Here is a 13,875-nt window from a genome sequence, read left to right as displayed (position 1 = left end):
GGTGATACGCTGAAGCGACTGCGCGGATTAAGTTCTGGCCGGGTCGTCCCAAGATAGCGTTATAGACCGAAGTGGCCCTCACTACCAGGAAGTTGACCATTGTGAAAGCTTGACAGGGCGGCTTTCCGACGAGGACTTGAAGTTCAATATGCCGTTCCACTTTCACGATCTCCCCTGAGAAACCGAACAGATCGGAGTTTGCCGGCCTCAAACTGTCGTCACCTATCATCATTTTCTGGAAAGCATGATAGTACAGGATATCTGCTGAGCTCCCGTTGTCGACAAGGATTTTCTTTTCTTCCCAGTTTGCGACGAGCATAGTTAGGACCATGGCGTCGTCGTGTGGCAGTATCAGGTTGTCGAGGTCCGCAACTGAAAATGAGATCTCATTCTCCGTCTTCATCTTTTTGCTGCATGTGTGCATGACGTTGACTCGACGTGCATATGCTTTTCGAGCAGCAGATGATGTGCCCCCAGCGGCCGGTCCGCCCATAATCGTGCTGATGACCCCCTTTGGCTGGGATCGGCACGCCTCTGGCTATGAATTGGGTGGCAGAGGAGATTGATCCCGGCCCTGGGGACTCTTCTCTCTGCGCTGTCTTGTGTGGCCGTCACTTCGGACATACTTTTTCAAGTAGCCCCGGCCAATCAGCAGCTCGATTTCTTCCTTGAGCTGCCAGCATTCGTCGGTGTCGTGACCGTGGTCCCTGTGGAACTGACAGTATTTCGACTTGTCTCTCTTATTTCCCTTGGAGATCATTCTGGTCGGCCACCTTACGAACTCTTCTCCTCTGATAGCGGCAAGTATGTGTCTCCGGGAGGTGTTGAGAGGGGTGAAGTTCTCTTCCCTCCTCTGGGAGAACTTCTCTCTTCTGGGGGCCTTATCGTCCCTACGCTGCTTGGTAGGGTTTTTGTCCTCAGAGGTTCTCCTCCGATTCAAGTCTAGGGCCGCGAGTGTCTCTTCAACTGCTATATATTCCTCCGCTCCGGCCATCAGATCTGCCAGTGAGTGTGGATTTTGGCGAGCCACTGACCGGCGGAAATCATTAGATCTAGCGCCTGCGAGGAGCGCGTTCATGGCTGCTGAGGGATCCAGATTTGGCACTTGGAGTGCCTCCCTATTGAAACGGCTGACGAACACCTTTAGAGGCTCGTTGTCCTCCTGTCGCAAGGCCATCAAGGATGCTGTTGTTTTCCTTGGCCTACGGCTGCTCATGAAATGGCGGACCAGATCGTCCCCGAAGTCTTTGAAGTTGCTGATGGAGTTCGGTTTGATCTTGGAGTACCACTCCCGGGCCGCACCAGTCAGTGTGGTCGGGAATGCTCTGCAGAGGAAGCCATCGGACGCGCCGTGGAGGAGCATCATCGTTCTGAACGTTTCCAGGTGGTCCACAGGGTCAGAGGTCCCATCATATTGCGTGACGGTTGGCATTTTAAACTCCCTAGGTGCTGGGGCGTTCATAACATCGTCGGTGAACGACGTTCTGCTTGAGAACGCCCGCGGAGCAGGCCGGCTCTGATCTTTTGCCAGCTCTTCTATGCGGTGGTCCATTACCTCTATCCTTCGTAGCATCGGATCAGCTCTACGGTCTGGTCGGTTCAGCGACCTGTTTCTCTCCACTGACGGGCTCGCCGCAGAGCCGGACTGACTTTCCGGACTCATTCGACGAGGCCGGGATTTTTCTTGCGGTGCGTGGTCTTCATGGGCTCGGTGCTTTCATGCAGAGCGAGACCGCGACCTCCGGCGGTGGTGAGGCTCTGTATGGGCATGCCTGGCTCTGGAGTGATGGACTCGCCTTGAGTGGTGAGTCCGGTCTTCACCGTGGCGCGCTGACTCTCCCCTCTGGATATTCGACCTTTCCTGTACAGATCGTGGAGCTTCTGGAGGATGTTAGGGAGGATCTTGGAGTAGCTGTTGGTATTGACCGACAAGAGCCGTCATCTGTTGGAAAAGAGCTTGAACTTGATCCGGAGTGGGTGTGGGATTGAGGTGCTCCGAACGAGCTGGGCTCTGTTCTGCTGAAGCAGAAGTAGCCACCACCTGTGAGGCGATTCGCTCACTCCGGGTTCTGCGAGGTAGCACGGCTCGAGTAGTCCGTGCAGTTGGTACCCGAGCATTCCTCCGTCCTGCCATTTTGTAAGGGGATTTGAACAGCTTTTAGTTCGTGGTCTCACGGATGGCGCCAATCTGTTAGGCCTAAAATCGGTAACAGATACGACAGTGACGTAAGAGCTGAGTTGGAGGACCTGAGGAGCCGAAGTGAAGGAGCTGAGTCCTGCACAGGAGCAAACGAGGTCAGAAGACCAACCCGGAGTCGTTACTCCGGACAGGCCCTTCGACACTCAAGTCAGTATGAGCAGGAGTGCAGAGCTTGTTTTTAAGAGTGGTGGGTGAGAAGTTATTCCCCTTTTGATCTGACCCTTGAGAGGCCTTTTATAGGAGGAAACTTGGGGTGGTTGGATTACCTGCCCCAGGACAGGTGTCGGCCTCTTACGGGTTTAAGCTTACCTACTCTTAGGTAATTACTAGACTACCCCTAGGCCGACGCTGGATTTCCGGTGGGCCATCCTGGGGCCATGTGTCGACAGCTAATTGGCTGCTGTTTTTCATATCCCATCAGGGAGCATACCCATGACTTTAAGCCAATGAGCCACACCCGTACGGGTTTAAATCTTGTGTTTCTTCCATGTCATCTTGTTGTTGGTTACATATCGAGTGAGAGATTAGAGATCTCTCAGTTTTCAATACAATAAAGCTTGAGAATAGCTATTGGGAGGGGACTGAAGCAATTGATTTCCGTTGTCCTACATCCAATCAGTTATTCTGTTTCTTTGCATTTATTTGTGTTACATATAAATAATTCCTAGCTAAATGATCTTCAATCTATTTTTATTTTATATTTCTTCTCAGTCAGATATGCAATAATTGATTTCTATATCATGTATCATGACACTTTCATGGTAACTATGATGAGAAGCAGTACCACGACTTTTGTATTTCCCCTTCTGATCTTTATGGGATATTTCATTGTATTTTATTTAGATCTTGTTTTCGTGTTGCATTCTTACCTTCCCAAAAAGGACATTTTTTTTCAGGTTAAGAAAATTGAATCATACGTTAACCTTTTGAGTAAAAGAGTAAATGAATTATTCTAAATATGTGGAATTTCTTCAAATTTCTTATCTCATGCCATCAATCTACTTAAATACATGAATTGTACTTCATTTTGCCTGTACTTGCCAACATCATTTTTTGTTCTAAAACTTGATCATAATGTAACCCTCTTTTGATAATTTCTTCATTATGGTATTAAGTTATATACCATGTCTGGGTGAAACAGATGAACATTGTCGACACACCTGGAACCAATGTGATTCTCCAAAGGCAACAACGCCTCACTGAAGAGTTTGTGCCACGTGCAGATTTGCTTATTTTTGTTATTTCTGCAGATAGGCCATTAACTGAGAGCGAGGTATGATCAATTTCACTCTTGCACTCCTCAAAATGTCATATTATGTTATCCACTGCTGCTGTATTTATCAGTTTTGATTTTTTGGCAATTATTGCTTCTTTATTAATGAACGTGGCAATATAACTACGTTACCTTTAACCATCAATTTTTTAAGGATCTGCTCTCTAGAGATATTTGTTCCTCATTGCTCCTACGATGGGGTCCGTGATGGCATGCATCTCCTAGTGTATTAGCTCTTGTTTTGCCTGGTAACCAGAATGGTCTTTGCCTACTGGGCGGAATATGGAGTGTATATCATTAAGGCTGCCAAATATGATAGTCTGAATGTCTTTATGGTGATTTCTTTTTTAAAAATGGTAACCAAATATATTAATAAAAGAACCGAGATGGTCAAGGTACACTGAAAAATAGAAAGAACAGCAACAATAAAACATAAACAAAAGAAAAAGTAATGGCGGGAGAGTCAAAAAGCGCTAGAGAGTCTTTGGAAACTCCTTCTCTAGCCAAACGATCCACAACCTGATTAGCAGACCGACGAACATGATTGAACACAACCTCCAGGGGCCTGATCCAATCAAACATCTCATTGAAAAACCTATCAAATCTCCATGGAGGTTTATGAGACCCTTTTAGCCAACTGATGACATTAGAGGAATCTCCTTCAATCACTATATTATCAAGATTGTTCTTCTTCACCAACTCCAAACCTTGATAAGCTGCACAGTAGGCAGGTTTACGAGACCCTCAGCTTCCGAAGAGTCAGCCATCCCAATAGGCCCAGCAAAGGCCCAAAGCACATTTCCAGAGTCGGATCTGAAAACTCCCCCAATTCCTGCAGGACCAGGATTCCCCAAACTAGAACCATCAAAGTAAAGTATTAAGAAATCCGGAGGGGGCTTCCACTCTTGAAGAGGTTTCTGAATCCTTTCCTCACTGGAACAAATGTCCCCCCACCTTTCCCATAAGTCGTAGGCAGGCACAAATTTGAATAAGGGGAGCAATTTTACCCAAGAAATAGTTAAGGCAATCACTTTAATGAATAGATATGACGTGCTTTTGGATTTTCATTTGAACACCCTAGCATTGCTTTCCTTCCAAATGACCCATAAAGTAGCAAAGAAAGATACCAAAGAATTTTGCCTCTTTCTTTCCACCGGTTAAGCGTCCACATAGACAACAAATCAAGGAGAGTTTCATGAAAAGCCCCAGAAATACCAAATCTTATGAACAACTTTCACCAAATGTCTCTAGCGAACTTGCAATGAAGAAAAATGGTTAACGGATTCCACCCGCCTCTATACAAAGAGCGCTATGATCGATGGATTAACAAATCATGGAATGTCCTTCTCGTTGGAACTTTGTAAAATCACAGTGAGAGAATAATACCTTTGAAATTTCACCTTTATTTGGAAAAACTAACTGCCTGCTTTACCATTTCGAAAAAAATTAACTGTTTGCTTTTTGTTGAATAAATACACGTGTAAGGGCATATTAGTCATATATAACATAATATATATATTAGTCGTGCGTGTGGGAGAACCAATTTTTCTCTCTCTCTACTGATTCTCTCTCTCACCCTCTATCTCTTTTGTATCTCTCTCCCTTCCCACCGAAGTTAATATACCATGTAACTTTACATGGTATCAGAGCCATGGGTGAAGAAAGGTAGGTTTTCCTTCTTCTTTCCCTAAACCATAACCCTTCTTCTGAGTTGTGTTCGTTTCTTTTCTTCACCCACATCCTTCTGAGTTGTGTTCGTTCCTTTTCTCCACTCCCCACCCAACCTTCTTCTGTGTCGTGTTCGTTTCTTTTCTCCATCCACACCCTTCTGAGTTGTGTTCGTTCCTTTTCTCCACTCCCCAAAACTATAGCCGCACCTCCCCAACACACAAAACCCTAGCCGCAACCCCTATTCAAAACCCAAACCCTAGCCACACCTGTTCACACCCAAAACCCTAACTGCACCCTCTATTCCAACCTATACACTTTTCGGAGCCCTTCACCCTTCACCCAAACCCTATCCTCTCGTAATGTGAGTTGTTCCCTTCTAGTAGTTTATGTTATTGTTGATTCCGTCGCATATGGATTTTGTTGGTTGGTGCGTTGTTGGTTTCTTCTATGGGTTATCGTCGTTCGTTATTGGTGGTTGTTGTTGAAGGGGGTCGTTTGGTGATTCCTAGATGTTTTCTTTAGTGACTTTATACAGTTCATTGTTCGTTGTGGTAATTGTAGTGGTTGTGGGATTTGATTTATTCCCTAAGGTGTTGGTTGTTGTCTTTTTTGGTGATTGGTAGTGCTTTTTATGGCTTCTGAGGATCAAACCTCCCACTAAACTGCTGCCCCCCGACTTGATGAGGCCCATTCTTCGGTTTCTACGGGCCAATCAAGTTATTCGCATGTGGAGCCCCCCCTTCAGATGACATCCATCAAGTTAGATGTGACGAATTATCCACCGTGGAAGATGGCCGTATATACTTATCTCCTTGGACGTAGAAAAATCCGTTTTCTAGAATGTGTACCACGAGCTACTACTGATCTGCAGTATGATCAGTGGCGCGAAGATGATGCCGTTGTTAGATCATTTCTCTGGGGTTGTATGGAACCCCTATAGCCGCCTCCTTGATGTATCTTCAGTCGTCGAAGGAGGTTTGGGAGCAAACAACCACAATGTATTCTGGGGCAGATAATCTTACGCGTATTTGTGATCGTTTATCAGAATGGTTTAGCTTTCAGAGGGGAGACAAGTCGGTGAGTAGCCACTAACCACTACATGGACTATCTCGCACTCTGTCAGGAACTTGATCTATTGTAGCTGTTTACAACTGATCGAGTCGTTCTCAAGAAACGACAGGAGGAGTTGCGTGTTGTCCGTTTTCTTTACTTGTTGGGGCCTGACTATCTTCAACTCCGACAGCAAATTGTGACTTCCCCACCCATTCCCACCCTGGTAGATGTTTTTTCGAGGGTTCAGCGTATGCGGGTGACTCAGCATCCTGACCCAATAGTTGATGGTTCTGCTCATGTCACATATGTTGGAGATGACCGTAGCTGTGAGGGTGGCCGTGTTGGGTGAGGTCGCGAGGGTGGTGGTCGTGGCCATGACCGTGAGTCATGGGGAGGCCGAGATGGTGGAGGAAGGGGATGTGGGTCTCGCTATTGCACTCATTGCCGTATGGACGGCCACAACATTGACTACTGTTATGATTTGCATCCCGGGTTTCCTCCGTACAGACAAGCGAATGCCTCCGCTGCTGTTTATGAGAGTTCTTCATCCACTCATCCTCCATCTGTGACCTCTGACACTCTGTGGTCTCTCGTGCAGAATATGATGATCTCATCCGTCTACGGGACAAAGGAAAACAACCGTCTGCCACGTTTGCCCAACAAGGTAGCCCATCCTGTTTTTTGTCTGGTTCTTCTTGATCATGGCTCTTTGATTCTGGAGCATCTCACCATATGACTGGTAATCCTGCCCTACTTTCTTCTTTCCAATCCTTTTCATCTGAGGGCCCTAGTTCTATTACTTTAGCTGATGGGACTACAGTTTTTGTCTCTGGGGTTGGTGCAGTCACCACATCGACAGGCCTTCGTTTATCCTCTGTTCTTTTTGCCCCATCTTTTCCTGTTAGTTTGTTATCTGTCACCCGATTAACTAAGTCTCTTAATTGTTCTGTCTCATTTTTCCCAACTTATTGTGTCTTTCAGGATCTGAAGACTGGGACGAGGATTGGCTTGGGCCGTGAGATTGATGGCCTCTACTACTTAGATAATGTTGCTGCTGGTGTTGCTCTTCGTACCTCTGTGGATGCCTATCAATGGCACTGTCGTCTGGGTCACCCACCTATTGATAAGCTTAGGAAATCTTCTTTTCTGTCTAGTCCTATTCCCTCTTTTCAGTGTGAGTCTTGTGAGTTGGGGAAACACCATCGTGTGTCTTTCCCACCTCGTGTTAGTAATCGTGTCTCAAGGCCTTTTGAACTTGTTCACTCTGATGTATGGGGCCCCTCTAGAACTCCTTCATTACATGGCTTTAGATATTTTATCATCTTCGTGGATGATTATTCACGTACTACTTGGTTGTATTTGCGTAAAGATAGATCTGAAGTGTTTAATGCGTTTTAGAAATTTTATTTTGAGGTGGTTAATCAGTTTCAGTGTTCTATTAGTTGTTTGCGTACTGATAAGGCTAAGGAGTATTTTTCTGTGCCTAGTGGTTTTAATTCTTTCCTTGAATCTGATGGTATAATTCATCAATCGTCTTGTTCATATACGTCGCAGTAAAATGGAGTTGCGAAGAGGAAGCCTCAATACTTGCTTGATGACTCGCACGCTAATGTTTGAAATGAAAGTACCTAAAATATATTGGGGACCGCACACTGTGTGCTTCCTCAGAAATCATCTCCCATCGTTGGTTCTGTCTATCTCCCATCGTTGGTTTTGTCTGGGGAAACACCGTTTTCTATTCTCTACCCCGTTGGTAATCCATTTCCATTGTTACCTCGTGTTTTTGGGTGTATCTGTTTCGTTTGGAAATTAGGTCCCGGTCTGGACAAGCTAGATCCTAGATCAGAGAATTGTATCTTTTTGGGATACTCACGTACCCAAAAAGGTTACCAGTGTTATAGTCCGCGTATGCAGAAACTGTTTATCTCTGCAGATGTCACATTCTTTGAGGACGGACCGTTTCATTCCGATCCTCCACCCTTGTCGGCAGACATACCCACTTCGTCGTTGCCTGTTCTGGTTAGCCGTCCTCTACTAGCACCTGTCTCAACTCCAGATGTTCCCTTAGGACCCACTTGAGTTAGTAGTGAATCTGTGCCACTGACATATCTTCGGGGACCTAGGCAGGTTGTTTACCCCACCACCGAGGCATCATCTCAACCAGCTGACCCTTCTCCACAGTCGGACGACCCTCATTCAGGTAATTCTGATTCACTTGTTTCTGATTCGCTTGTTTCTGATTCTCCCATTGCGACACGTACTAGATCTCGTACTTCTGCTGACCCCATTTCATCGTTTGTTTGTTATGAGCATCTTTCACCAAAGTTTCGCTCGTTTGTTTCGAGCTTGTCGTCGATTACTCTACCTAAGTCGGTTGCAGAAGCTCTTAGTAATCCTGGATGGCATGCAGCCATGGACGCTGAAATAGCTGCGCTTCATTCCAATCAAACGTGGCAGTTGGTTCCTCTTCCATCTAGAGCTTGGACAATTGGATGTCGTTGGGTATTTGCTATAAAGTATTTTCCAGATGGAACAATTGAACGCCTAAAGGCCCGCCTTGTTGCAAAGGGGTATACACAGACTTTTGGTGTCGATTATCAGGAGACATTTTTTTGGTTTTTCCCAATGCCTCCAGCTCTGTCGTTTTGATAAACGAGCCCCCTTTATCGTGTGGAGATCAAGCGAGTGGGCCAAAAGCACTTCAAACAAATTTCTCTCCTCCAGCCTTTTCCCTTGGGCCTTCGTGCTGGGCTGACACGGAAGTCGATTTGGGCCCTGGCTGTCAGCCCCCCTTCCCATTAAGTTCTGAGGGGCTTTTTAACAAGTCTATCCCTTTCTATTTTGAGTGGAAATTGTTAGGTTGTTCTCCTGGACAACTCTCCATTCTCGAAATCTCAGGAAGTGTCAACCATGGATTCCTCTCTGCGTCCTTATGCAGCTACTCTCACTCTCAGGTAAGCTATCGCGATAAGATACTTGCGTGCGGGATCAGTGCCCGCTTGGTTTTTGAACAGGACCGGGCAAAGGAGAAGGTTTTTGAGGATGCTGAAGGGTTAAATGGTGCAAATTTGGTGAAAGGGGACTGGAAAGAAGTTTTGACTGAACAAGGAGATGCAGAGGAAATCGGTTCTTTGATTTCTAAGAAAGAATATTGTCTACCTTGGATCTGTGGTCGGAAGATTTTTTTGCTTGACCTCAGTGGGATGAGTGGCTTGGGGAATCGTTTTTTTAGCCTTCAAAGGGAGTCTCCTTTTCGATTCTTAGTTAAGTTTTCTGCTTCAGGAGCCAACTTTGAATTCAACCCAAGCTTCCGTTGGAGTTTCGACTCATCTTCTCTGGTGAGAATATCCTCATACTTTGAAGAGAATTGTGGGATGATCCCTGTGATGAATATTCGAAACGATCTGGTTGAGTATATGGTTGACCACACCTTGACCATTAGTAAGAAATTGGGTTTGGTCTATGCGGGCCCTGAGGATCAGTACCGAGATGCAATTCAGGTAGCAGAACAAAGGGATGAAGGTAGAAATCCTGTCTCTAACGGGTCTACAGTTTTCAGTTCGAGTCGATTGAAAAGGGAATTACTTCGCTTAAAGTCGAATATTAATTATGAATCGGGTTCTAGTGGGAAGAGCTTTCTCTCGAAGAAGAAAGGTAGAAATTCAGATGCTCGATTGGGGAAGATGCCTTCTATTTAAGTGATATTATGAAGATTCTATCTTGGAATATTAATGGTTTGGGATCCCAGGAGAAACGATTTCAGGTTAAAGAACTGCTAAAAGTGTGGAAGCCAGACGTAGTCTGCATTCAGGAAACTAAAGTGATCTCCCTTAGTCGTTTAGATTTCAAAAGGCTGGGTTTTAATAAGGAGTGGGATTTTGTTTTTTTAGCTTCTAAAGGGGCATCGGGAGGTTTACTGTTAGCATGGGATAGCATCTCTTGGTCTAGTCAGGAGGTGTGGTATGGAGACTTTTCCATTTCAGTTTCTCTCCAAAAGAAAGTGGATAAGTCTGATTGGCTCTTCTCTGGAGTCTATGGTCCATTCACATCTACCGAAAAAGGTCTTTTTTGGGAAGAATTGGTAAAGGTTAGAGAATGTTGCTCTCACCCATGGTGCATTGGGGGTGATTTCAATGAAATCCAGGCAGTAGGGGAGAGGTTGGGGTGTACTAGAATCACTAATAACATGAAGGTATTCTCCGATTTTATAGCAGATAATGAGTTAGTTGATCTTCCCTTGAGTGGTGCTTCTTTCTCTTGGGCCAGAGGGCAGTGTAGAAGTAGACTGGACAGATTCTTGATTTCTGGGAAATGGTTAGAACTCGTTCCCGAGGTTTCTCAGAAAGCGCTTCCTCATTTGGTGTCGGATCATTGTCCAATTCTTTTAGATCCTCGAATGGAATCATGGGGTCCATCTCCTTTTAGGTTTGAAATTGCTTGGTTGGAATTTCCCCAGATGGTGGAGAGGTTAGGGGGCTGGTGGTCTTCTTGTAAGATGGCAGGCCCGGCTGACAAAGTTATTGGAAACAAACTGAGAGTTGTTAAGGCAAACTTGAAGGAGTGGGTTAAGGAGAGAAAGCTATGTGATCACGGGCGAAAGCGGTGGCTGGAGAATAGAATGGTGGAATTAAATGCACTGGGGGAGTGTGGTCTTGATTCGGAAAAAGAGAGGGAGGAGCTGGGCAGGGTTAGTATCGAGCATAATCGTTTGCTGCTTCAGGAAGAAATAACCTGGCGTCAAAAATCTAGAGTTAAGTGGATCGTGGAGGGTGACAAAAACACTGCCTATTTCCACGCAATGGCTAGTGTTCATAGGAGAAAGAATAGAATTGAATCTTTGATTGTGGAGAGGGAAAGAGTTTCTAACAAAGAGGTGATTACAGAAGAAATTCTCAGATTCTTCAAGGATCTGTATTCTTCTGATGGTATCCTCCGCCCTATCCCGCAAGAGGTGCAGTTTGACAGCTTATGTTTGGGGGAAGCTGCATCTTTGGAAGTTCCTTTTACTGAAGAAGAAGTAAAGAAATGTTTATTTTCCTTGGCGAAAGATAAAGCTCCTGGCCCGGACGGATTCTGTTTGGCTTTCTTCCAAGTTTGTTGGGATTTTGTTAAATCGGATATGATGAGCTTTTTTCAAGAATTTTTTGACGGGATTGCTCTAGATAAAGGCACTGGGGCAACCTTCATTACCCTCATTCCCAAGATAGAAGGGGCTTCAAAGGTGGCGGATTTTCGTCCGATTAGCTTAGTCGGTTGTTTATATAAAGTATTGGCCAAAGTTTTGGCGGATCGTCTCAAATTAGTTCTTCCCTCCATAATATCAGATAGTCAAAGCGCTTTTGTTAATAAGCGTCAAATTTTGGATTGTTCCCTCATTGCAAACGAAGCTATTGACGCATACAGGCGTAGTGGTCAAGGAGGAGTCTTGTGCAAACTTGATATGGAAAAGGCTTATGATCGGGTCGAGTGGGAGTCTCTGGACTATAGTCTTGGAAAAATGGGTTTTGGGTCTCGGTGGAGAGGCTGGATTAGAGCCTGTGTATCCTCAGCTTGGTTTTCTGTCCTCATTAATGGTTCTTCCAAAGGCTTTTTCAAATCATCTAGGGGGTTAAGGCAAGGGGATCCTCTCTCCCCCTTTCTCTTTGTGATTGTTGCGGAGTCTCTTAGCCGGCTTTTGAGGAAAGGTAGTGAGTTAAGTCTTTTCGAAGGCTTTTTAATTGGGTCTAATAAAGTGGAGGTTTCGCTTCTTCAATTTGCAGATGATACGCTGCTATTCTGTGCCCCAGTGATCTCTCAGGTATTGAATCTTAAAGCCATCTTAAGGTGTTATGAGATGGTTTCAGGCCAAAGAACTAACTTCTCGAAGTCTGGGTTATATGTTTTAAATGTTTCTTCTTCCGAAGCTTCAGTTTTTGCTAGGATTCTGGGGTGCTCTTTGAAGCCTTTGCCCGCATCTTATCTCGGCCTTCCTTTGGGGGTGGGAAGACCGAATAAACTATTCTGGAACCCCATCATTCACAGAGTTGAGAGGCGTCTCGACTCCTGGAAGCGCAATCTCATTTCTAAAGGTGGGCGCTTAGTTCTTATCAAAGCAGTTCTATCATGCATCCCCATTTATTTTCTTTCCTTGTTCAAATGCCCAGTGAGTGTCGCCCTAAGAATTGAACAGATCCAAAGAAGGTTTTTGTGGGGGGGCTCTCTTTCCTCTGGTGGAATTCCCTTGGTTAAATGGAGTTCTGTATGCCTCCCTTTGAAAAATGGAGGGTTAGGGATTCGGAGAATAAGAGGCTTTAATATGGCTCTATTGGGTAAATGGCTGTGGAGGTTTGGGTCAGAACCGTCTGCTTTATGGGTAAGAGTAGTAGGAAGTAAATATGGGGTGAGGGAAGGAAATTGGTGCTCTGCGGATAACTATAAGTTCAAAGGTATCACTGTTTGGCGGGACATTTTGAAGGTTGAGGTTCCTTTCTCCAAAGGTATTCGATTTAAAGTCTATGTAGGGGATAGAATCCGATTCTGGTCAGATCCGTGGTGCTCAGCAGTTCCTCTCAAGGAAATGTTTCCTGATCTGTATCTAGTGTCTACTCAAAAGATAGGATGGGTGGCGGATTTTTTTGAAAGGCTGAACTCAGGAGTGGTTTGGCAGCCACAGTTCAGACGAAATTTTTTTGATCGGGAGTTGAATTCTGTTCTTGAACTAATGGCCTTGATAGAAGGGTGCTACATCAAGAGGAGTGGGAGTGATTCCCGTGTTTGGTTTCAGTGTACATCCGGACTTTTCTCTGTTAAATCTTTCTATCATCAGTTGGTGTATTGCGAAGCGGAGGCTCCTTTTGCGTCGATATGGAAGTCTCATTGCCCGCCGAGGATCTCATTTTTTGCTTGGGCTGTATGTTGTGGTCGAATCCAAACAATAGACTTCCTGCGGAAGAGAGGGATGATTATCGTCAACCATTGTCCTTTATGTTCTTCAGATGGTGAATCGATTGATCATCTTTTCATTCACTGTAAATTTGCCCGAGAAATATGGGGTTATATTCTATCTCGCTTTGGGGTATCTTGGGTTCTCTCAAACACCATCTCTGATTTCATTAAAAGCTGGGATTGGTGCCCCTGGAAAAGAAAGGGTAAGATGCTATGGAAGATGTGTATGGTGGCTTCTTGGTGGTTCATTTGGAAGGAAAGAAACTCCCGAGTTTTTTAAGGTGTGGCAAAATCGTCTTATAGGATTTTTATCAATATCATTTCCGAGGTGATATTTTGGGCTAGAAGCCTTTCTATGTTTCATTTCGTATCTGCGTATGATCTTTGGGAAGGTTGGGAGACTATTTGCAAGGAGGGGATTAGTAAAGTTAAAATATTACAACCCTGGATCCCTCCTCCTGAGGGAATGATAAAGTTAAACTTCGATGGCTCCTCTCTTGGTAATCCTGGTGACGCAGGGATTGGGGGTCTATGTAGAAATTCAAAGGGGGATGTTCTCTGGGCTTTCTCGGGCCCCATTGGAGTGGCGGATTCAAATGAAGCGGAAGTGAGAGCTGTTCATTGCGGGATTAAATCTTTGGATATGGCTGTGATAGATAAGGTGATAGTGGAAGGGGACTCTTCTAATGTTATTCTATGGCTTCAGGGTGCAGCCTCTCCTCCGTGGCGCTTTCTATCTCTCTTTGAGGAATTA

General features: G+C 45.1%; 1 protein-coding gene across 2 annotated transcripts in view; it reads left to right on the top strand.

The window, feature by feature from the left end:
- FZL (FZO-like protein) overlaps window positions 1-13,875 on the top strand; it is a 76,195-nt gene that overhangs the window by 35,305 nt on the left and 27,015 nt on the right. For both annotated transcript variants that reach the window (XM_077391376.1, XM_077391311.1), the window contains exon 5: window positions 3,342-3,473. In XM_077391376.1, the coding sequence (XP_077247491.1) occupies window positions 3,342-3,473 (132 nt within the window). The remainder of the gene's footprint in view (window positions 1-3,341; window positions 3,474-13,875) is intronic.

Source organism: Tasmannia lanceolata, unplaced genomic scaffold (genome assembly GCF_043159265.1).
Source record: "Tasmannia lanceolata isolate RefF3 unplaced genomic scaffold, GAP_Taslan_0.1 ptg000002l, whole genome shotgun sequence".
NCBI classification, from domain to species: domain Eukaryota; kingdom Viridiplantae; phylum Streptophyta; class Magnoliopsida; order Canellales; family Winteraceae; genus Tasmannia; species Tasmannia lanceolata.
Note: the sequence above shows the minus strand (reverse complement) of the source record. Positions and strands in the feature narration are given on the sequence as shown.